The sequence below is a fragment of the Microtus oregoni genome, unplaced genomic scaffold, assembly GCF_018167655.1.
Source record: "Microtus oregoni isolate MIOR12 unplaced genomic scaffold, Mior012 000023F_ref0000262, whole genome shotgun sequence".
Taxonomy (NCBI): Eukaryota; Metazoa; Chordata; class Mammalia; order Rodentia; family Cricetidae; genus Microtus; species Microtus oregoni.
The window spans coordinates 13,627,501-13,652,431 of record NW_024543082.1 but is presented as its reverse complement, the minus strand read 5'-3'; the positions used below and the strand labels follow the sequence as shown (position 1 = coordinate 13,652,431).

Here is a 24,931-nt window from a genome sequence, read left to right as displayed (position 1 = left end):
GTGGCTGAAGGAGATTGAAAACTCCAGCCAACAACGAAGCATAGATGGGGAAAAGACGTTACAATTTACGAGAATTAAAAAAGGTTGTGAGAATTCTTAATTAACACAGAAAGTATAGAAATGGCTGGACTTTCACAAGACTATAAAACTGTAGGATTTTAAGAAGTAGGAAAATGTGGTCAAGGTATGAAAGCTTGCCAAATGAGAAAAATAAGAATAGCCAAACAAAATAAATGGCTAAGAGACCCAGAAGACTAAATTATAAAATGCACCAAACGTAAACGAGAAAACAGTGATTTTAGGATTCATATGGAACTATGATCAAAGAGACAAGGAATGGACTTGAGCAGGAATCTAAATGATGGAGGTTTGCATAGCTGCGGAGTCTAGAAAAGAAGAAGACGCCAAGTCGAGAGCTGATGGCACTGAAGCAAGCAAAGGGGAGGAAAAGATGTGCGCAGAAGCTTCGCTCAAGGAGGAATCTGGAATGGAGGTGACCAAGAAACCTTAATGGAGGGGGGAAGGCACCAATACCTTTTTCTGGAACATTAGGCTTCTCCTTTTTGTGCTTATATTTGCTGACAATTTTGTGGAATAAGTTCTTTTTCTGGGACTGGAAAGGACCTACAGACAATATTATAAATATATTTTAAGTTCACAATGTTGCACACAACAATATTGTGGGTTTCATTTTGTTGTTTTTAATGATCACTCCCTCCTCCCTTCTATGCAGTCAGTAAACTGAGTTGCAAGCAGTGTTCTCTTGCAGATTCAGTCAGCTAGCAAGTGCTCAGCCCATTCTGTTAGGCTTATTTAAAACTCAGGGAGATTTTCCCTGGAAATGTGTTGGGCAAAAGCCTCCATTAGGGCTGGGACTCCCTGGGAGGATGCTATAGATATAGTGGGTAGAAACAGACTATAATCAGCTAACAGCAGAGAGATGATGGTTTGAAATGGAGAAGGCTTTAACTTTAGATTCCCAAAGGCCACAAGGGAAAGGATGGAATGCGTGTCTCATTCTAAGAAACTGATCTCACAAGAAAAGCACTTTCAGGATAACCATTGACCTGAGAGCATTAGGCAGCTTTCTAGCCCTTTCTTGAGGCTAGGAAGGGAAGAGGGTTGGTGGTGGTGATTTTAAAAACAGAAGTATATTTGCTAAAGAGACATCTCAGAGTTTTAGTCGGTTTGGATAAAATGGAACTGCTGTTTTCCAGTTAAGGATCAGAATTAACAGCATCTTTCCTGAAGCAGGTTGTTTTCTATGCATTGCAGATCTTCATGTCTGAATAATTTTACATGGCTTTTCTTGTCTCATCTGTTAATGGGGATCATCACAGTGCCTAACTCACAGGGTTGGTGTGAGGATCAAAAAGCTCTTAAGTGTTACGGGCTCCCCCTGCTGCATCTCACAGTTATTAGTGTCTATGGCAAGCTCTGCCTTCCGGCTGGTGGCAAACTACCAATGTTTCCATGTGGTCAGTTTTTCTAGACCATCCTCCTCCTTGAGCATCAGTGTACAAACATTATTCCTTCCAATTAAAAAACAAAAGAGGTGTTGGCATTTGCTCAAACTTTTCACATCCGTTAGTGCCTCCTCCCCCAAATCCTCTGTAGCAAAACTGCCCTCAGAGGGGCTGCCTACAACTTTATTTTCCTGTTGTGTGTGAAACCCTTCCCTGACACTCAAGAAAACCTAGTTTCCTCAGGTCACCTACAACCCAAGGCTATGAAAGCCAAATGATGGTTCTCATTGCACAGGGCTGTCCAGTGACACATGACTGCCCACTTGGATTACACCCTTCTACCTCCAGCACTTCTTTCACTGGGTTCCGAGGATCAAGTCTTTTGCTTTGTGTCTTCCCTATTGGAGCCTCTGTTTCCTCTCACTAGGCACCCCAAGTTGGGGACAACACAGATTTGCTGCTTGTCCTCTACTCTCACTTCTTGGGTGATTATTTGTCATCACCAGCCACAGGCTGGTGACTCACAAATGCATCACTCTAGCCAGACTTCTGTGTACTTAGAATGTCAGCAGCCTCACATAACAAACACGGACCTATGAGATGCGGAGAACTGTTTAGTCTGTTACCCCATACCCCTGTTCACCACCCTCTAGCTGCACATGCAGTTTCAATCCTACTTTAAGCATCTTTGTGTCAGCTGTTATGGCTGTTTAAAAACGCTGTCTGTACCCAAACATCAACAAAGTTGGCTTGCTTACTCCTCCAGACTGTCCCATGCAAAGCTGCAGCCCAACTTCATGCCCATCACCTGTGGTCTCACTTTCCCAACAACCCTCTATTTCAGATGATTAAAAAGCAAGCACAAGGAAACAGCTCCATTGAAATATAATTCACGTACCAAATAAATCACTCAATTAAAGCATAGTTCGTATTTTGCCCTCTAGAGATTTATGCACCATCGACCAAGATTTTTATCACCTCAAATATGTCACACCTGCTAGCAACTACCTATCTTATCCTGCATTTCCCCACTCATAAGCCACCTCTGAACTACGTTCTATCTCCAGGGGTTTGCCTATTTAAAAATCTCATATAAACAAACAATATAACAAGTAGTTTTAGCATAGCATTTCTAGGGTTCTTCTGTGCTACAGGAACCATAGATATCACTGTATGGCTATCCCATATTTGATGAGTTTATGGACTGATGAATTTATGGACTGTCTCCACCTTTTGCCTATTATAATACTGTTGGGTATAAACTTAGATGTAGAGGTGTTCTGTGGATGTATGTATGCATTGCTCTCAGGCATAGACCTAGGGGTACAAGTGCTAGGTCACACGGTCAGTGTGCACTATTTACTGTTTGCTGTAAATATTGCACAGGCTTATATTCCTGCTGGCCGTTCACAAGGGTTTCAAACTCTCCACCACCTCTACCAGTTATTGCTTTCAGTCTTCATGGTCATTCAATAGATTTGAAGCGGTATCATTCTCATTGTGATAATGATTTACATTTTACTGAGATTCAGTAGCAAACAACTTTTTTCTTAATAATGATTTGTATATCTCTGAAGAAATACTTACTCTGATCACTTTCCTATTTTTGTTATTTTTATTGTTGAGTTCTAAGAATTTTTTAGAAATAATAAGCCCACTGTCAGTTGTGTAAGTTACAAATCTTTCCTCTCATAGTGTTAAGATATCGTTTCGTTTTTCTTTAAAGCACAAACATTTTAATTTGATACTGTCTAATTTATCTATTTATCTGTGTTATTTTTTGCTACTTGAGCTTTTGATGGCTTATGTAATGATCCTCTGTTCATGTGAAGTCATAAAGACTTAACTACAGTGTTGAACAGACATGTGAGAATGAGGTTGGTCTTGTTTGGATACTTACAGGATAGCATTTACTCTTTCACTGCTAATATAACATAGATGTCACTTATCAGGATTAAGTGAATCTTTCTTCCCCTGCTTTGGTGAATGCCTTTATCATGATGGGATATAAGGTTCTGTCAAAAACTGTTGGTTGAGGACTTGTACGTCCATATTTATGTAATAGGCTGCAATTTTCATGTCTTGTGATGTCTTTGATGTTAGAGTGAGTCATAGGTATTGACATTGCTAAATTTTTATGTTTGTGAAGAATTGGTACTAATTCCTAATTTTATTTTTATGTGTATATGTATGTGCCTGAGTGTATGTATTTGCTCCATATGAATGCAGGCAATTCCTCCTAAATGCCTGGTAGAATCTAGCTGGTGGCACTATCTGGGCCTGGACGCCAAACATCCTGAGCACATTCTGACTGATGGCTAGATTTCTTGACAAGTCACATGTCTGTTCATGTTTTCCTATGAAATATTTATCTTACAAGGTTATTTAATTTACTAGTGTATGACATTCTGTTTTTAGTATTTACATATTTTTTCATTTACGTTCAGTTGATAGTAATGTCCTATTTCATTTCAGATTCTAATAATGTTTTTGGTCACAATCTAGTTAAAAGTTTGTTGCAATTTTCAAGGAACTGGTTTTGTTATTTCTCTGACATTGTTTCTCTATTACTTTTCATGTCAATAATTTTTTAAAATGTTTACTATTTCCTTTTGCTTCCTTTCAATTTGGGTTTGCCTTTCCTTAATCCCAAGGGGAAAGCCTAGTTACAGTACTGATTTCAGATCTTCTTTCAGAGGGGAGTAAATATCTCTTCAGCTCATGCTGCATCCCTCCCATTTTAATGTTCTGTTTGCATTTGCATTCATCTCATCATTTAAGCTTTTTTTCTACTACTGATTTTTAATTTTTTCTACTATGGTCAGAGAAAATACTTTGCTAATTTAATTTTAAATTATCAGTTTGTTTCATGGCCTGTCACACATCTAATTTGGACAGTGTTCTACATACACACTCTGCAAGTGTTGGGTCGTGTCTGTTAGTTCTGGTTGGTTGAACGTTGTTCAAGTGCTCATTTTCCTTGTTGATCATTTGTGTAGTCGTTCTACCAATCTTTTATTTTTCATTGCACTTTTCACCTTCAAACACGTAATATATTTGTTTACCTGGCATTTATTTTCTTATTTGGTCTTTCCAGTATAATAAAACCTCCATAGCAGCAGGTTCTTTGATTTTATTAACAGTTAGAATCAGAATACCTAGAATAGAGTTTACTATAGGACAGAGTCACAAGAAAAGATTCACCTCATAAAGAACAAAGCACTAATTGGCATGAATGTGTGATAAATATATTTTTTAAAATTTAAATGCATTTTTAAAAATTTAAAAAACACTTTAAACATTAAAGCTTATGTTTTAAGTATTTTCATCATTGATATCATCAATCTTTGCAAATGTTATGACCATAAATCATTTCTCTAAAAAACCAATAGCAAAAACTTCTGTATTAGTTGGAGTGGTTTGAAATGAAAATAGAAAATACTTCTATGCTCGCTTTTTTTTTAGAAAAAAAGAAGCACCGAGAAAAAAATAAATTAACAAGCATAAAGTAAACCTGTCATGTGCACATGCGACATGGATATTAGCAATGTTCTCCATAATTTGTTTGCAAGCATTGTTTCCTGGGTTTTCTAAAACCCAGGCACCTGCAGGCTGGAACACCTGAATGACATATAGGAGAAAGCAGAATAAACATTCTGAGACTTCTGGGCTCACAGAGACCCTGCTGACTTACCAGTGATTTAACGTATTGGCTCACATGGAAAGGAATACAAAAACAGACTGATTTGGTTTATAGGATGATTTAGAATAGAAGAAAAGGACTCATATCAAAGAAATCTAAGAAGTGTAAGTTAAGGACAAAGCTAAAGATGAATCTGTTCATATTTACTTACACACACACACACACGCTTGTATATAAAGAGCTTACATAAGCTTACATTAAAACTTCCTTACTCTGAACCATCCCCCAAAGATGACTATAAATACTGTAAAAAAAACGATGGCTTCTTCAAAGACAGTGACAAAAACACGAAGGGAAAGTAATGAGTAAGATCTAATCACAGTCACAGGAAAGCAACGATTTAGGAGTCAATAAACGAACAATTTCATTTCTGCTCACCAGTATGGCACATGTGCTTGACAAGCTGTCTAAACAAAATAAAGTTAAAAAATGATAGAAAATAGAAATACAAGGAAATTTAGTAGTATCTGTTTCCTTTGTTATATTAACACCATAGAGAACACAAATGGGGAGAAAAGGAAGGGAATGAAAAGCAGGAAAAAATGTTACAGCGAGAATCTTTCGGAAAACAAAGAAAAGATAATTGTTCTTCACTCGCACTGCACTTGAGGCTGCTACTCCACCTCTTTCTGTCCCAAACTGTTTAAGAGAATGCTGGCATCAACGCAGCCTCCTGAGGTCAACACAGCACAGCGCTGCTATGTAAGCGACGCAGGTCACACTAGTATCAACCCTTTGCTTTGCATTTCAACTTACCACAAGCCAAGAGGCTAAGAACACTGACACTGAAATCTTAACAATGGCCTTTCCAAAGCATTCATGCTCAGGGTCTCTTGGAAAATGGACATTTTGGGCATGTGTTGCAGGGACACTTCACTTCAGTGTTAGCTTGGCCTGGTAACTTTTTCAAGGTCAGAGGTAAGACTCAGGCAAACCTGCTCTTCTAAACTGTTGTATCACAAATGCCAGGTCTAACTCTACTGCCAGTAATTTTTCCCAGGTCCTATAATTTTGTGTGTTCTAATCAATATAAAAGCATAAGGATTTTTTCCTCTAAGACTAGGCTGGCATTTTTTATGGGTTGCATAACTAATGAATCAATAAATTCCTTTGCAATAATTTGTAGCAAATTGCTCCCAGCTGCTAGGCATTGATCTGAGTAAGTTGGATATACTCATTCATCTGATTAAGTTGGAAAGTATATCAGGCACACACCATTAAGTTAGGATTCATGAAATGGGGTGGAGCTACTTACTTGTGCTAGGCACCCATGATTAAGGAACTCAAGACTTTGTCAGGTAGGAAGAGGAGAGTTGGGGGAAGAGGCTCAATGAAGTATAAGTGAGAATACTGTTATAAAATGCATTACTTTGAGTGAGAATTAAAAATATAAATAAGTAAAATTGGGTATACTCACAAGATTATAATTTACCAAAATAAACACAATAAGAATTAGAAAGAAACTCATCATAGTCTGCCTTTTTTAGATGCAAATCTGCTGCCACTATCTTCCTGAGAAAGTTTGGCAGCAATGAAGACTCAAAGAGTTTGAGGGAAAATGACAAAGTTCTGCCTAAACTGGGAACTACAACCTCCTAGCAGGAGAGGCTAGCCTACCTATCTTCAGAACTCAGTCTCACAGATGGAAAGTGTCATTGACTTCAAACAGCAGACTCTAGCTTCTACTCTGAGAAACCACTTCTTTTATTATCACTATGATCTAAAAACAAAAAAAAATTCTTAGCCATCTTATGGAGAGGAGAGAGTACCTGGATTAAATTTTATATTAGTGTCTTATATATGCTAAGGAGTTGTAACATCTAGCTAGCTCCTGTTTAACCATTACTTTCTTTTCCATTTTTAATATTTTATTTTGTATATGTGTGGTTTGCCTGCATTATGACTATGGACCACATGCAAGCAATCCCCGTGGAAGCCAGAAGAGGGTGTCAGATCCCATGGGACTGCAGTACAGATGGCTGTAAGCTACCACATGGCTGCTGGGAACCTAGGTCTTCTCAAAGAGCAGTCAGTGATTTTAACTGTTGAGTTACCTCTCTAGTTCCCCATGTAACCATTTTTAACTTTAATATTAAAATGTAATGTGGGTTGGAAAAAAAGAACAGAAGTACATTTGACAAAGGCCAAAGAAATATGTACAGACATAAAGAATAAGGAAAAGTCAAGGACCACGATGGAGTTTAATTAGAACACATTCCGACTTGAACTCAATTTACGTTTTCTACAGGACCTGGCTGCTGTTAGAAAATTGCTGTTTTCAGACCCTAAGAGAGGCATACAGGGATCAAATGTACATGGGAAGTAGAAAAAGACAAGATCTCTTGAGTACATTGGCAACATGGAAACCCCGGGAGAGGGTAGAAGGGGAAGGGAGAGGAAGGGAGGGGAACAGAGAAAAAATATATAGCTCAATAAAACAAAACAAAAAAATTTAAAAAAAAAAGAAGAGAATTATGGTTTTCCTAGAACTCTGACTTCTGAGGCTTGTTGTAAATAACACTTCATATATTATCAGTACAGATAAATTGACGTTCCAAAATTAAGCCCTCTTAGAGTTACAGTTTAACTTAGACTCATGATTTAAAGCTCTCATTCAAAATCACAAGGAAAGAACAGAGAGATAACCTGGAAAACAATGCAAGATTGGGTTTCTGTAGCTGAACTGCACTAGGAGCTAAATGGATCACAATTTATTGGAGAGTTTGTTCTTAGAGGCAAAGGGAAACTCTTTTCCTAAATCATCATGCTGTGTTCTCTCATGACAAAATAAACCAAAGCCACTTGCAGGAAATGGCAGTCACTGTCTTTCCTTACAATGTAAGGTGTAGGCATAAGGGATGAGGCAGAAAGAATGGGAAGATCATGAGGAGGAAGTGAGAGAGCAGGAAAAAAAGAATCACTGAGTTCAATGGGAAATAGAGGAGTAAACCCAAGTCAGCACTGTCATTCTGAGATTCGCCTCGGTATAAAATCAAAGATAGTAATTTCTCCTTTAAAAACTTCATAGAACTCACAAATACCCAAGGGGGTACCAAGTATATGTGAGGAAAAAACTAATGTTGAATGACGATCAATGAAGGAGAAAAAACACAAATAGGAAACTGGTGTGGGACAATGGTCTGTATTCTATCAATTATATATTAAATAAATGCTGATTGGCCCGTAAGCAGGCAGGAAGTATAGGTGGGACAACCAGACAGTAAGTAGAGGCAGGCAACAAGAACAGGAGAATTCTGGGAAGAAGAAAGCTTATTCCACAGTCCTGTCCCAGCCACAGAAGAAGCAAGATGTGACTGTCCTGCCGAATAAGGTACTGAGCCATGTGGCTAACATAGAAAAGGATAATGGGCTAATATAAGTTATAAGAGTTAATAAGAAGCCTGAGCTACCAGGCCAATCAGTTTATAGTTAATGTAGACCTCTGTGTGATTTCTTTGGGACTTAATGACTGTGGGAACTGGATGGGACAGAAAACTCAGTAAACAGGAAATTGTTGGTGTTAAAAATAAGTTTGCTTCTGCCAGGCAGAGGTGGCACAAGCCTTTAAATCCCAGAACTTAGGAGGCATAGGCAGGTAGACCCCTGAGTTTGAGGCCAGCCTGGTCTACAGAATGAGTTCAAGGACAGCCAGGGCTACTCAGAGAAACCCTGCCTTGAAAAAGAAGGGAAAAAAATGAGTTTCCTGTGGATACATGCTCTCCTACAGAAGAACTAATGATCTCATACACAGTGTTTGTTTTGAATAACTCATTATACAAAGGTGCAAAGGGTCTAGAGTCTAAGAAAACAATCTCTCTATCCCCTAAAGATCGTGCAATTACAGCACAGCTGGTATGATAATTTCATTAATAACCTGGAGTCTAGCATACCGCTAATGCCAAATTGCAAATTGGTTATGAATACTATTTCTCCAGCTTGCTAACTAGAATATATTATTTAATTTTTGCTTTATTTTAATTCCATTTTGTTTTATGAAACACCACATGGAGTATAATCTAAAAAGAGTTAGAAGAGTTCCCACATATACAATTCTGACATACCACTGAAGAACCAGCAGCTTTCTTTGTGGCTCAAGAAGTATAATGAACAAGTTAAGATGATGCTGTATGAAGCACAATGCAAAACTACAAAGAGCTATTTCACGTTGAAGAAATACTATTAATCTTAGCTGGAGAGGAGAACGCATGTAATAGACAACCAAGAAAGGGTTTGTGAAAATAGATCCTAACTTCAGGGTTTCGGCTTTAGAAAAATAATCTATCAGTACTTTCCAGGGTAGATAATTCAGCAATTTCACAGCTGTAAAATGAATGTCTTGAACTGTAAGGAGTCGAATAAGGAATGTGTCTTGAACATCATTCAATTAAGTGCCATTTCACTGGCTTGTGAAGTATTTGCCAGCATCTTTAAAGCCAAAAAGAGTGGTAGGTGGCTCAAGACAGCTGGCATCTTTGGCCCCCATGGACTACCTGGTTTATTCCTAAGAATCTCCAGGACAAAGACTGCTGTTTCGTGTGGTAGCTTTCTCTGGTGTTCAACTGCCTGACAACAGGCCCACTTCAGCCCGAGTCCTCCTGTTCACCGTGGAAGGTCTCCACAGAACACTATTTGATTTTCCCAGATAAGAAAGGCCGGTGATGCTGTATTTCCTGGTTAATTCTTTATTCTTTGGGTTTCTTAGTAACCACAGAAGGAAATGAGTAATTCTACAATTATTCTTATGTCCCTCTCAGCCTTTAATTATGAAGTAGGCTTTTTCACAAACCTTTCAAGAATATCCTGAGATGTATATCCTAAAGTAATTCCCTATTTGTTGTGGCAATTACAGTGTGCAAAGGGTTTATAGATTTTGAGGGAGAATGGTTTAGCTTTTATTAGAGAAAAAAACATAAATGCATTTTTCCGTATTTTAAATATCTTAAATATTCCCTCAAAATCCATAAAATCAGGGAATAAATCTGATTTGACACAAGCAGGGAACAGGTCACCACTTTTGCAAGATAATTACAAACAACTCATCTACCAAACCCTGGTCAGAATTTGACCCCGAAGCAGCTGTAGCTCAGCCACTCCTGTGCATCACCTCTCCAGTTCCTGTCTGTGGCAGGACAGCTCACGAAATGACATTACTGTGTGGGAAAACTAGAGCAAAGTTTCCCTAACCAGTCTTTAGGCCTAAAGAAAACTCAAAAGACAAGTTCTTGTTGACAGCTATACTTGGATTCTGGTTAGGCCATTTCTTCATTGGCCATGACTGGAACCCATGCTTGGCATTCAAATCATGCCCCAGGGTCTGCCACACAGGGCAGGCATGTCAACAGCTGAAAATGCAAACATCCTTAAAAAGTTCCTTTAAATGGGAATGTTGTCCCTGATAGAGTGCTGAGATATACCCAAGTCACACTGATAATTTGAAGAGATTCCTGACACAGAACGAGAACCTGATGCTCTTAAAAACATATGTAAACAAAGCACTTTTTTCAAATTTAACAAAGTATATTACTGGAGTAATCTGGGTAGTTTTATTTTGTTTGGGTCCATACAGATGGTAAATAATAATGTCTGCTTCTCAGGCAAAAAGAAGGTTTGCACAGCTCCAGAACCTGTTCTCTTGCAGACTCATCAGATAAAAGTATTATTCAGTTAGTGGATTTTTCTAAACAAAATCTCAAAATTCCCAGAGAGCTCTGGAGAGTGGCAGCATGACCACATGACCATGAGTAAGACACCTGAGTACATCTTTAGGAGCAAATGTAGAGACATGATGCAAAGATAGAGGCTAAGGAGAATTAAGGGGAAAGAAAGGAGAAAGGAGCAAGACAGTTTTGGAAATCAACCTGCAATTAGACATCCCTACTGCCTCCATTCTAACTCTAATCAGGGTAACTCTCTAAGGGAGCTGAAGTTAGCAGAAGGGCATAAGAGGCGCGGCCACAGCTAACCTTTGCTGGTTTTAGTCGATTCTGAGGACATGTTTCCAGTCTTCTTCTTTTTCCTTGGAATAGATACACATTTCCGGTCAAATGTAAGAGGACTATATTGAGGGAGGCTGTTGAATTTCTTTTCAAATTCCTCATCCAGCTTTGCAGAACTATTAGGAGAGAGGGGAGTCAATTAGCAAAGGGTCAAATATTTAAACAGAAACTGATACATGATATATTTTTAGGTACTTCAACTTGAAAACAGGGTCCCTAGGAATTAGGGCATTAAAAAAATCCATGCAAGGAAAAAAAGAAACACCTTTTTGGAAATTCTTGAGAAGACATCAACATAAATCCACACTCCTTAGAAAACACAGAATGGTTGAAGTACAAAATTTGACATTCTCTCTACTGGCATGGTTCAGCCTCATAAAATTAGACACAAGGTGTATCTACTCAGACAGATCTCATTCTAAAAATTCATATGAATGCTCATGCATTAGCAAGTTTACAGGTCATATGATATATTGAGAGTATTATAAGTGGAGTCTTAAAAATGATTGACCAGTGATTGTTTAAAACATACACAAATTTTAGAAAGCATATAAAATTTGAATGTTAGAAAAGAAATTCTAGAGTGTTGACTAATGAGGAACACTCAGCTAGCAAAGTAAATCCAGTTTTGAAAGGCTGGCAAAAGAGGCAATACCACTTTAAATGAAAACCACAAATGACTGGCAAAGGCAGGGAATCCTTGGGATGGTTCTGTCTCTAAGGGCCCCGCACAGCAATGGCAGCATGCCTGCTGGATCCTAGGCTAGCTGCTGGCTTTTGTTCAATGAGAATTACTAACAAAGATACACTGCAGACAGCTGGGTGAAGCTACAGAAGCTTGGGAGACAGGAAATGGAAAGATTGGGGAAGAAGACTTCCCAGATACGTACTCCCATATCCATGACTCTCCTGAGACAGATTTTCAAAGGCTATTGCATTTACCCTGTTTCTCAGCAATGTTGAGGTATCTCTTATAACTTGGCAGTTTAATCGATCAAGTTAGGTTTGGAGACAAGGTATTTCTGTGTAGCTGAGACTGACCTGGAACTCCATATTTAGCCATTTTGTCCTTGAACCCATGATCTTCATGCTTCTGCTTCCAAAGAACTGGTATGGGCATGTGCCTCCATGCCAGCAAGCCTGGCTGCTCAGAGTGGAATCATCAATTTCACTGGCAAGCTTGCTGCTTATTATTACCACTTTAATGAGTGTGTGCACGTGTGTGTGTGTGTGTGTGTGTGTGTGTGTGTGTGTGTGTGTGTGTGAAAGTTAGGGGACTACCTCAGGTATTTTTTTAAGAGTTATCCATCTTGGTTTCTTTGAGACAGGGAGTCTTATTTGGCCTGGAGTTTGCTAATTAAGTCCAGTTGGTTAGCCAGTGCACTCCAGGATCCACCTGTCTCTGACTTGCTAATGCTGGGTTTGCTACCATGACAAGGTTTTCTTCTTTCTTTTTTTTCTTTCTCTCCTTCCTTCCTTCCTTCCTTCCTTCCTTCCTTCCTTCCTTCCTTCTTTCTTTAGAACATGGGCTTTGGGATTGAACTTGGGTCTTCTTGCTACAATGGTAAACACCTCAGCAGCTCAGCTACCTCCCCAGCTTTCATGCTTGCTTACTTTATTTCCCTATATCTGTCTGTCATGAGCTGCCTCCTATCCTGGCTTGGTAGTCAGACCACAAAGTCCAGGCACGTCTTTGTGATATGCATAGTATTATCTAGAGATGTCTTAGGATCACTTTTTTTTTTAATTTAAAGAATCCTACATTTGAAAGTATCATTTAGGAACAACAAATGGAGACTTTTCATACCATTACTTAAGCATAAAGTACATAAAAATAATTTGAAATATTTTGGACTTTTAAAATACTAGTACTAAAACTACTAACTATATTATTTCAATATAATATTGAAATATATGTATTTTAAGATAATCTTGTACCATAAGCCTCTACCTTTCCCCTCTATGATGCCCTGAAGTCTCAGAATTAACCAGACTTTAAAGCACTTTATTTACAAGAAAAATATTCTATTTTCCACAAATAAAAATGAAATATTGTAAGTACAATATATTCAATGCATAAAATTTGCTTACTTATAAAAATATAAAAAATACGGAGAATTATTTGTATTCAATGTGTTTTCTTCAAATTAGGCTAATGTGAAATCTCAAAGTACTTTCAAAACAGCACAAGTGAATATGCACATTTCTTACCAATATAAAGGACCGTCCCTACCAACTTACTAACAAAACCCTTTATATTGGTTGATTTTAGGTGTGTTGGCATAACAGCAATCATGAAATAATAATCCTAAGTAACTTTATAGTGATATGTGCCATTGCTTCCTCAGTACCACATTTCAATACATAATATATATTAGAATTATTTTTCTTAGAGTAACAGGTTTTTTAAATAAACCAATATTATAATGATAGCATAATTTATTTACCTCATATTGTCCAGCTATCACTGTTTTATAAACATGTATACCTATACTTAGAAATATTAAACACACTAAAATGTAAACAATGGCATAAAAAGTGCAAAATGTAAACACACAAATAAAATTCATCTTAAGCTCCAGATGGCAACATGGGTCCCAGAAATTGATAGCAAAATATCCACAGTTACTACACTACTGCGCTGTGGTGGACCTCGATCAAACTCAGGCCCAAGCTTAAAATGTGTGTAGTTTGTACCATAGCTAAAGTGCAAATGACATTACCATTCATATGGCTGGTTAAGAGCAGGAATCAATAAGACCCCTGATCTGTTTTCAATAGGGAGCTTATTAAGACAAGGGCTAACAGAAACAAAACAAAACAAAGTTAGTACCTCAGGCTTACTTAATACTCTTGCCATAGTAGGTTACGCAGTAAAGGTCGCATGTGCTCATAGGCACTTACCCAAGGAAGGAGTCTTCCCTTAGCTTCTTCTTAAACTTCTTGCTCCCACTGGTCCCACTCTGGTTAAATGTCCAGCTCTCTTCACTCCAACACCCTTCATGATCAGAGGAATTTCCTTTTCCTGAGCTCCGTTTCCCTAGGAAACCCAAGTGAAGGGGTTTGCTCAGAATACCAGGGCCAGAGATCAGCTCAGGTCCTTCGCAAGTGACTTCCTGGCCCTTTACCTATCGTTTCCATGATTCTATTTGTAGCTATCAGTACCTGGAATGACTCAGGTTGGACTGCTTCTAATCTGGGAACTGTAGAGAACAATCTTCCCTCTGAAGTAAGCAGTCCAGTCCATTTGAGAACCAGCCTCAAGTGCAAGTCTGTGGCTAATAGACAATATTAATTCTACATTTCTCAAGACTCACTCAAGACATCCCTGAAGAATTACATCCTCCTAAGCTCTCTCTACTCAGGGCTTATTTGAATAGAGTTCACCAAGAAACAGTTCCCTAGGCAGATGCTTCAAAATAAACACAGATAAAATACTGTGTAGAGGCTACCATGCTTTAAATAACACTTCATTTTTAGTTTTGATTGCCCAACAAAAGAGCTAGATAGGATATTTGCTTTTGGAGCCTACAGGTAAAGATTCTGCCAAATTTATTAATGTCATTCAGGAAATTCCATCAATTTAAGTAGTTAATCTAACTGTGCCATTTAAAACTGATGAAGCCAGCCCATAACAGAGAAACAAAAAAAGTAGTAGTTTGGAATTTCTTTATCCTGATTACTTACAAAACAAAGCAAACCTTTCCTTTAAGTGTTCTTTCTAGGAGGTACACAGGTAAAGTGAAACGGATATGATACATGAACGACTCATACAAGGGACTAGTTTGATGTTCCACTGTTCATGATGTTTTTTTTCAGTAGGTCTAAAGGGAAGACTCTGCAAGGCCTGGTAGTCCTTTCAGGTTTAAAGACGTCACTTACCTCTGTCAACATTAGCTCGCAGCGAGGTGAGCATGCCCTCTGACACCAGGGTTTTATAAAGAGCACCTTTGCAAGACCTCTCCGATTTCCTGGAGCCACAGGTCTCCGTTTTTCTGTGACAGTCACTGTCCTCAGGCTTGGTCTGTCCTGGTAGGCTAGGTGGCAGTGCATCCTCTGTGGGGGTCAATGGCTCTGCTTTTATGCCCTCTGGCCCCTCCCCAGGAGCATTCTTGCTAGCAGAAATATTAAGGAAATCTGGAGGTCGTGATTCCTTGATGATGTCTGAGCACTTCTCCTTGGAAGCCTTCTTCTCTTTTGATTTCACCTTTTTCTTTGGTGGCTTGGCATCCAAAATGCCTCCCTTGCCACTTGAGGAGGTGCGGACCTTCTTTCTTGGGGTTTCTCCAAGCTTGTCAACACCCCAGTCTCCTTTTGCAACAGCTTCTATGGTGTACATGACACTCTCGATGTCGGACTCCGAAGACTGCCTCTTCTTGCAGGTCTTCTTTGGTGTGGATTTGTCACTTCCGTGTCGATCCAGTTTGTTTTTCTTCTTTTTCTTTTTTATCTTTTCTGGTTTGTTTAGCATGGTGGGGTCCTCGATGAACATAATTCCGTGAGGGTGGCACATGTGATCTTTTCTACTGGGGACATCGCTAATAATTATCTTGCTGCTGGCAGAGTAAGAAAAATCAGGGAAGTGGCTGTATTTCTGATCATCCTCTGGTTCCTTTCTCATTTCTTTGGGGTCTTCCAATTTGACAGCCATTACATTATCCACTTGTAGCTCTTCAAAGTTTCTGAAGTCCTTAGACTCCCTTATATTTCCCTTAGATGGTTTCTCAAATTCTGCTTCTTTCTGGAACCCAGCTTCATTGTTTTTCTCCACTTTTATGTCTCTCTCTTCCTTCCCCTTTTCCATCTCTTTCATTCTTCCACCATCTGAATCTTTTGAATTTATTAGCTTTGTTTCTTCCATTTTCATCTCCTCTGATGCCAGACACATCTAAATAGTTAAAACAAGTGAGAAGAAAAACACCAAACATATTCATTATTTTATAATCAAAATTAGTTTTGACTTTTTAATCTATATCTCTTTTAGAAATTAAGAAAAGTTCCAAACTTTACAATAATCAGCTCACTTCTGCCAAACTAACTTCATTAAACTATAGATAAACATCCCTGCATAATTTTCTAGCATCATCAGCACTTATGAAAATTAGATTTGATAGAGAATGGATTCTAGAGTTTAAAGACAAACTTGGCTCTTAGTTGGAAACTTGTTTAGCTCAGAATTTCACTCCTAATTGTCGAGAACTTTATAAACTGGATATATCTTATCTTGGAGGCTTTTGTGAGGCTATGTGAGATGATATACTTATGTCAGCATAATCCCCGCACTCATTTCTGATATTTGGCCCCACATCCCAGAGAATAAGGAAAACAGCAGTAACTTCCACTGATCCACTTGAAATAAGAAATGTTATAATGATTCACTGAATTTCAATTAGTAAACATGCATTACAGGTCTATAGATGCCAACAGAGAGCTAGAGAAACACAGAAGCTCTGAAAACCTCTTTCTCTTTCTTTCTTTCTTTCTTTCTCTCTTTCTTTCATTCTTTCTTCTTTTTTTTTATCTTGTCTGGTGAAAAACCTAATCTGATTTGAACCTAGCTGTAGATTCAGAGCCAAAACAATGTAAACTATTTGTCATAAAGGGTTTATCACATTTACTTTTAGCACACTTACTGTATTTTTGCTACCTGAATATTCATGCATTTGAATATGTACTGGACAAAGTACACAGAACAAAGTCTATAATAAACTACATATTTACTATACATGTACACCTTTTTTCAACTTATTGGCAGGGCAGCAGTGGCGCACGCCTTTAATCCCAGCTCTCAAGAGGCAGAGACAGGCAGATCTCTGTGAGTTTAATGCCAGCCCGGTTTACAAGAGCTAGTTCCAGGACAGGCTCCAAAGCTACAGAGAAACCCTGTCTCAAAAAACCATAAATTCTTTACACATCTAGGACATTTAAGAGTAAAGCTGTCGCTGGTTGTGGTGGCACATGCCAGTAGGATTTGCTGAAGGAGGCAGAGGCAGGAGAATCATGAGTTCGAGGCCAGCCTGTACTACACATTAAAAAAAAAAGGGTAAAGCTGTTACCTTCATCTCCCAATCAACTTGAAGCTCAGACTATGTGATAAATGTGAGATTATAGCTATTGTAAACTATTTTCAATACCCCAGTTTCCACTCATGAACACTTAAGGAGGACACAAATGACATCAAAAACAACAGGGCTAGGTTTCTATGTTTGAGCAATTTACCAAGAGGCCAAAGATGCTGATGTGGTCAAGTGCAGCATAGGACAAAGCAGCTGTAACATATGTAATTTACTGCGCATTAGCAGCATGGGAAGACAAAGAGCACTGGGGCTTGCTGAGTCAGCACAAAATCAGCACAGGCCCAGGAAGCTCGTCTGTCTTACAGAACTACCATCTAGGACTATTGACAGATGGGAAACTCAGTTTTGAATGGGTAATACACTGGATTAAGTATCAGACACCTTTTTTCTCATCCCCCCCCCCTTAGTACTTTGAATATATTACAAACTTGGGTGAAAGAATTCTGTAACATTTGGACTAGGAAGGAACTGGACATGCTGGAGAGGCGGATATTGCCGCTTTTAAAGAAACAATGAAAAACACGATAAGAGCGCCCAGTACTTCAGACAGTTCCCAGGAAGATGTGAAATAAGAAAGAGGTGTGCAGAGCTGTCTTTCTCTAGACTCATGCATGTTAACTTTTAAAACTCAGCTAGTACCTAACCATGTACACTGGGCTCTTCCCTTTATTGTACTGAACCAGAAACACGCCTGAAGCACATGTTAACTTATGTTAATGCTAAAACACTGACATAATTACTCTTCCCTGCATGTTTTACTCTAATGAGCGAATTTTGACATGATTTTCCTTTTCAACTATTCTAGCCCTAGTTATTTATAAATTATCCCATGTGGGCTCCATATACTAGTTTTAGAAGTAGCTCAGAATGACATTCTCAAAATAAATGTAAGGTTTCTTTTGCCATTGTCACTTTGGTTGCCTTTCATAGTCGTGTCAGGGACTTTTCTCATCTAGGCAGAGGCATTTGCAGTGCTGGGCCAACAGTTTGCATCTGCAGCACAGATTCAACTTAGCAAACCTAATAGTATTTTGAAAACTCTATTCTCTGTTCAATATATTTCAAAATGATTCTCCTTATCACCCTTGATAGGATCCTAAGCTAGGAATGAAATGGAATACATACAGGCATTCACTCTGGGGACAGATTCTGGGAAATCGCCTAATATTTCTTGTGTGGTAATTACACCAAGTACTAGTTATGCTTTACTTCCTGATTTTAAGCTCTTAGAAGCTACGCCCACCCTCCTCCAATACAGTGTGTTAGTCCTAAATTATAAGAAATACAATTATATTGCTGGAGGTAAAATTATAAAAGTAAAACAAATTCTTCTATTAAAAACCACTAATCACAAATCTGATTTGTGACCAAAACCCAAATCTGAACCCAGACTTGAGAGTCACTAATAGAACCTTCTTTCCAATATAGGGCTCATGTTACACAGTGTTCTTGAGAGCTAACCAACTTCTGCACAAAGACAGGCAACATTTCTGTGTGAGGGGGCAGGTTTGTTTGAGAACTTTAATATTGAGCAAAAACTGATTACTCTATTTGTCACAGTTTCTAAAGTAAGACTAGATTTTACTGAATAAAACCGAGTTCCTAACCAAACATCGGAGCTTACCCAAAGTTACACAGTGAGCCAAAAGGGCTTAGATTTAACCATAAGAGCAAAAACAGTCTGACAAGTGGGTAACAGTACAAATTGGGGTTCTGTGAGGCAAAAAAACCAAACCAAAACAAAACAAAAAATCAAAACCAATGGGGCAAAATACTTGCTAATTATAAGAGCCCCATAATGACTGGGGAGAAGAGATATTTCAGTGTGGCAATACTCTCCTTAAATGACACTCAGTCTTCTTGCAGTACCAGAAAAGACACACAACTCTCAGTAGGGATAGAAGGTAGTTTTTAATGGTGCCCAGAGATGAAATCTTTCCTTTGATTTCTACAAATCCCAGATTTCCTTATCCATGTAATATGCTAGGAAGCTTGGTCACCTCAACTCTATATTTTTATTTTTATTTTTTTTTTTTTGGTTTTTCGAGACAGGGTTTCTTTGTGGCTTTGGAGCCTGTCCTGGAACTAGCTCTGTAGACCAGGCTGGTCTCGAACTCACAGAGATCCGCCTGTCTCTGCCTCCTTTTTTTATTTTCAAGACTCTCTGTAGCTTTTGGTTCCTGTCCTGGAACTAACTCTTGTAGATCAGGCTGGCCTCGAACTCACAGAGATCCACCTGCCTCTGCCTCCCGAGAGCTGGGATTAAAGGTGTGCGCCACCACCGCCTGGCTCAACTCTATATTTTAAAAATTCATGTTATATATCTAGTACCTAGGTGAATGACTTCCCGTTTCTCCTTGTAAACCCTACCCTATCGAAGTCTGAATTATCTTCCAGCTTTGTGTCAGCCACACATTTTTCATGGCTTGGCCTAAACCTTCAGTAATAATGCTGAGTAGGACAGTGACAAGGACATTGCCTTCTGATGAACTTCCAGACTCTTCATCGGCTTTGTTTTGAACATTAATAAGCCTCAGTCATCTAAGAATATCTTATAATTCCATTTCCTATTCTGATCAGAAGGCATACAATTAGCTTTCAAAAGTCTTGTTGAACCCTGGACACTGCATGCTGCATACCAACAATGACAACAACATTCTCTCAGCTTTAAAAAGAAAAGTAAACAATATTAACAACAGCAAATAGAAAATGAAGCTGGCTTATGCACTTAGTCAATATAAGTGAGTAGGCAGAAACAACTTACGGCATACTTAGCAGAGAGACCTCCATGCAGGGAACACGTTTATTATAACAGCTCATGAAAAATTACAACTAAACAGGAAATGGCAAGGAAACCCAGGGGTTAGCAACAGCAGGAAGGCTATGGCAGAGGCAAAAGGGGTAAAAAGACATTCCTGAAACCCAAAGGTCAGGTTTGGGGCCTCCCTAGAGGCAGCTGGTCCCTGGAAGAATGGTGTTTGGCTTTCCCAACATACAGTTCCTTCCCAGTTCCCTTCCTCAGTCTCCCATCAAGGTCTCTCAGTGGCTCAAAGGAGGTACAAGGGGACCATAAAGGAACAGAAGAAGGCAGTAGGCAGGTGCTGGGATGTCAGAGAACAGAGCAAACCTACTCTGAAACAGCACCTGTGACCATGGCCTTGGGCAGGGAAACTGTTAATTTCCAGTCTTCACCCTCTTGTTTACAAGTTTACAGTTTTAAATGTTTCTGTGAAATAATAGCCTACATTTATAAATGAAGCTTATTCTTTGAAAGTCAGAATGATTTTTCCCCATTTTGTTCAGAGTTGTTTTCTACAATGTGTCAAAGGTTACCAAAAGTGAGACAAATCTCATTTGCAAGGTCTTGCCATAGCCTACAGCGGAATTTTTCTATGTAGGAAACCCAAATTATTATCCTACCACCAGGTCGATCCAGAGTTACCACACATGGGCCTTTCTTCATGCACATGTTCTGATTTGAACATCATTGTCCTTACTCCCTCTCCACAACGACACAAAACAAAAATTATGTAGTTTCACTTTCTCCTGGATCTTTATAACTTTGCTCCCTCTAATTTAGACTAGCCAATTTCTTTCTTTAGTAAAAAAAAAAAAAAAAAAAAACTAAAAACAGCAGGGCTTTTTTTTTGCCATTTTTTGCATTCATAGCTCACACTGATTTTCATAATATATTTTAGAGTACTTTTTAACTGTTGATATAATTCTTTTCTATTTCTCCTTTGTTATTTGCTACACACAGTTCATATTCTGCTACAATATATATTCAGGGTTATCATGCATAAAAATATAGAATATATTTTGTAAATATATTCAGAGGTTATCAATCATAAAAAGAATTGAGAATTTTTTTCTTTCTTTTACTCAGCTATGTATGTACTGTGTGTTTGTATACGAAGGGAGGAACAGCAGGACAGGAATGAGATCTACAGGGGCAGAGACAAACTATAACAAAGCAAAACTAGAGTGGGAAGGGAGAAAAATGAGAGAGACTGAATGCTATGGTACTTTGGGTCGCACTTCAAGGCTATTTTGCTGGTTTATTTCTGAAACTCAGTTTTCCTTTGGTCTAAATGATAGATCTGATTCTAATGTATCCTCATTCTGCTGTGCTTCCCATTTAAGTACTCAAGTTTCCTGGCTATTATATAAAACCCGCTCAACTCCATTATTTGTTGCTTTTAATATTTATTCCCTCATCATACTAGGTATTTTCATGTGATATAAACAGAACCTGGGGACAGACATGGATGTAAACACCCCTGCTGGGGGTGAGCAAGTTTGGCATTAAGGGGTAGTTTCAAGGTGCTGGTTCTGGAGCAGACTTCAGAATTGTACACGGGCTTTGACACAGATTGGTCTTTCTCATGAAGGAAGGAACTCTATTGTGTAAGATTATCCACAGGATTTCCCTAAACTTCTCTGGGCCTCAGGTTCCTATACTATAATTAGTATATACTATACTATACTATATTATAATTTTTTTTTGCCTTAGGACTGTACAGAACTCATAGCGTCTAGAACAGAGTAAAGATAATGTTTTGTGCTAATACTCCTCTGGAGTCTTATGTCACAGAAAACATGTGCTAGAATAATGAAAGATGCTTCTATTACTTGAAATAATGACATTTATATGAGATTCATAAGCAGTATGACAGAACTTGATGGGCTATCTGCTTTGTTCTTATTTTTAAATCTAGTGTTCAATAATTCTCTAGGAGCAGGAAAAAAAACCTACACATAAATTTGGGTTCAGGAAGATCTTAATTTCAGAAACACTCTAGATTGAAACATTCCATTCTGCAAAGAGGCTCCTTAAGACAAATGTAAAAACCTCCAAAATATACAAAGAACTCAAGAAACTTGTCATCAAAAGAACAAATAATCCAATAAAAAAATGGAGTACAGACCTAAACAGAGAACTCTCAACAGAGGAATCTAAAATGGCTGAAAGACACTTAAGAAAATGTTCACCATCCTTAGTCATCAGAGAAATGCAAATCAAAACAACTCTGTGATCCCACCTTAGACCTGTAAGAATTGCCAAGATCAAAAACTCTGATGACAACTTATGCTGGAGAGGTTGTGGGGTAAAGAGAACACTTCTGCATTGTTGGTGGGAATGCAAGCTGGTACAGTCCCTTTAGATGTCAGTATGGCAATTTCTCAGAAAATTAGGAAACAACCTTCTTCAAGACCTAGTAATACCACTTTTGTGTATATAGCCAAAGGATGCTCAATCATGCCATAAGGACATGTGCTCAACCATGTTCACAGCAGCTTTGTTTGTCATAGACAGATCCTGGAAACAACCTAAATGTCCCTTGACCCACGAATGGATAAGGAAAATGTGTTACATTTACACAATGGAGTACTACACAGCAGAAAAAAATGATGACAATTTGAATTTTGCAGGAAAATGGATGAATCTAGAAAATATCATTTTGAGTGAGGTAACCCAGACACAGAAAGACAATTATCACATGTACTCACTCATAGGTGGTTTTCAAACATAAAGCAAAGAAAACCAACCTACAAACTACAATCCCAGAGAACTTAGACAACAATGGGGACACTAAGAGAGACTTACATAGATCTAATCTACATGGGAGGTAGAAAGTAGAAAAAGACAAGATCTCCTGAGTAAATTGGGAGCATGGGGATTTTGAAGGAGGGTTGACGGGAGGAGGGAAGAGGCAGGGAGGGAAGCAGAGAAAAATGTAAAGCTCAATAAAAATAAAAAAAATTTAAATTATTTATCTTTATGTGTATGTCTGCATGCATGTCTGTGTACCACATGCATACCTAGTGCCAACAGAGATGGGTCACCTGGAACTAGAGTTAAAGATGGCTCGAGTCACCATATGGGTGCTGGGGAATGAAGCCAGATCCTCACAAGAGCAACTTGGTTCTTAGCTGCTGAGCCTTTTCTTCAGTGTATGTGTATGTCTACTCACATCTACTATGGGCATATGCACCCACAATTCAGTGGAGCTTAGGAATGTTCAGACATACAAAAAAAACTATCCTTGAAGAATGAAATATTTCAATCTCAGAGGAAACTGCTACACAACAACTAATAAGAGTTATGTGATTTTAAATAGTTTTTCTGAAATTAAGATCTTCCCAAACCCAATTTCCTGTTTAAGTTTTTTCTTCTTGCTCCTAGAGAATTATTGACCCCTAAATTTTAAAATGTTCATACATACATTATGTACATGCATGGACATGCATGTAGCGAGTCATATAACAGGCATAAGAAGAACATAAAGCAATGTGAGCTCAAGGGAACAAAATTGCATTGTGGGGAATACAGAATTAATGACTATTATTAATTTAGTCAAGATGCCCCTAATAGAGAGTCGATTGTTAATCTGGCCTTGAAACAATGCCAGACATGGTAAATGACAATTTATCCTTCTATTATTAATTTAAATTGAGCACTAACTTTCTTTAAAAGTGAGAACAGGAAATCATGAGGGCACCTTCCAGTGATGAAATTCCCAGGGCAGCATTCAAAGAAGTTAAAATGTTAATGTTTTAAGTTAAAGATGGACATAAATATTTGATAATTATTGTCAGTTCCCCCAGGTCCTACTCTATTATTCAATAGCTATAACTCAATGGGCCCAGAATGCATTTTGTCCACCTTTGTATTCTTTTCCAATAATAAGCTCGTATCTTTGAAAAGGTTTTCAACAGATATTGTGTTAAACTGAACGCTCATTAGTCCTTAGGTAATTTATGAGTCTAAAGTGCATTCTAATTCAAACTAGGAAACATTATTTTATGAGTCTCTAAAAACAATGCTAATTATAATCACCTACTGCCAGGCCTCAAATGACAATCACAGCATTCTTGTCAAGAATGTCAAGAGTACGTATGAAAATTAATCACAAATATTTAAAAGTTCCCTCCATCAACAGAAACTACATTGTGACTTCTGTATAATCAGAAAAACCTAGAGATGGTGTGCTGGAGATAATGTAATTCCTTTCTCAAAGGAAAGAAAAAGCTGAAATAGTGAGTCTGATCCTCACAGACAATGCACTAGACTAACGCACAGGTTATCACCTTCTTCAAGATGCTAAGAACTAGGTATCACTCCTGAAGGGGCTAACATATGTACTGAAGAGAATGTATTTCATGTTCTTGGGCTCAGAGAGAATGCCTTTTGTAGTCCAGGTGAGAATACATTTTAGGCTTGGGGTCTGTTACGGAGGAGTGGCTTTAAGAGAATAATAAACTTATCCCACATCTAATTTTTATCTCTGAATCAGAGACACTACAAATTTAACGTTTAACAAATGTTAAGATATTGATCCAATTCTTATTCTGCCTTAAATGACAATAAAATAGGAATTGAAAACTATTAAACTGTTAGAAATAATGTCACAGCAGCCATCTCTTGGCTGGCCCAAAGCAGTGGTAAGCAGCTTCAAGACAGGCCACATATCTTCTTCTTAGACTGTCTTTTACTGTCTACTATAAAGGAGTTCCCTAAGTTAAACAAGACAGTGTGAAAACAGACCTCCTGACACTAATCGGGTTTATTTCAAAATCTCTGCTTTTTAGTACAAAACAAATGTTTTTACAGCCAAGGTATATTTACAATCATTTTGTACTGATTGCTAAAACAGCTTAGATCTAAGATGGCAGTTAGAAGCATTT

General features: G+C 38.2%; 1 protein-coding gene across 4 annotated transcripts in view; it reads right to left on the bottom strand.

The window, feature by feature from the left end:
• The window catches only part of Bbx (BBX high mobility group box domain containing), a 245,700-nt gene that overhangs the window by 16,102 nt on the left and 204,667 nt on the right, over positions 1-24,931 (bottom strand). For 3 of the 4 annotated variants that reach the window (XM_041672947.1, XM_041672945.1, XM_041672948.1), the window contains 4 exons: positions 15,048-16,053; positions 14,070-14,205; positions 11,133-11,281; positions 535-624 (listed from right to left, as the gene is read on the bottom strand). In XM_041672947.1, coding sequence (XP_041528881.1) covers positions 535-624; positions 11,133-11,281; positions 14,070-14,205; positions 15,048-16,053 — 1,381 coding nt within the window. The remainder of the gene's footprint in view (positions 1-534; positions 625-11,132; positions 11,282-14,069; positions 14,206-15,047; positions 16,054-24,931) is intronic. The other variant, XM_041672949.1, reaches the window with a different exon arrangement.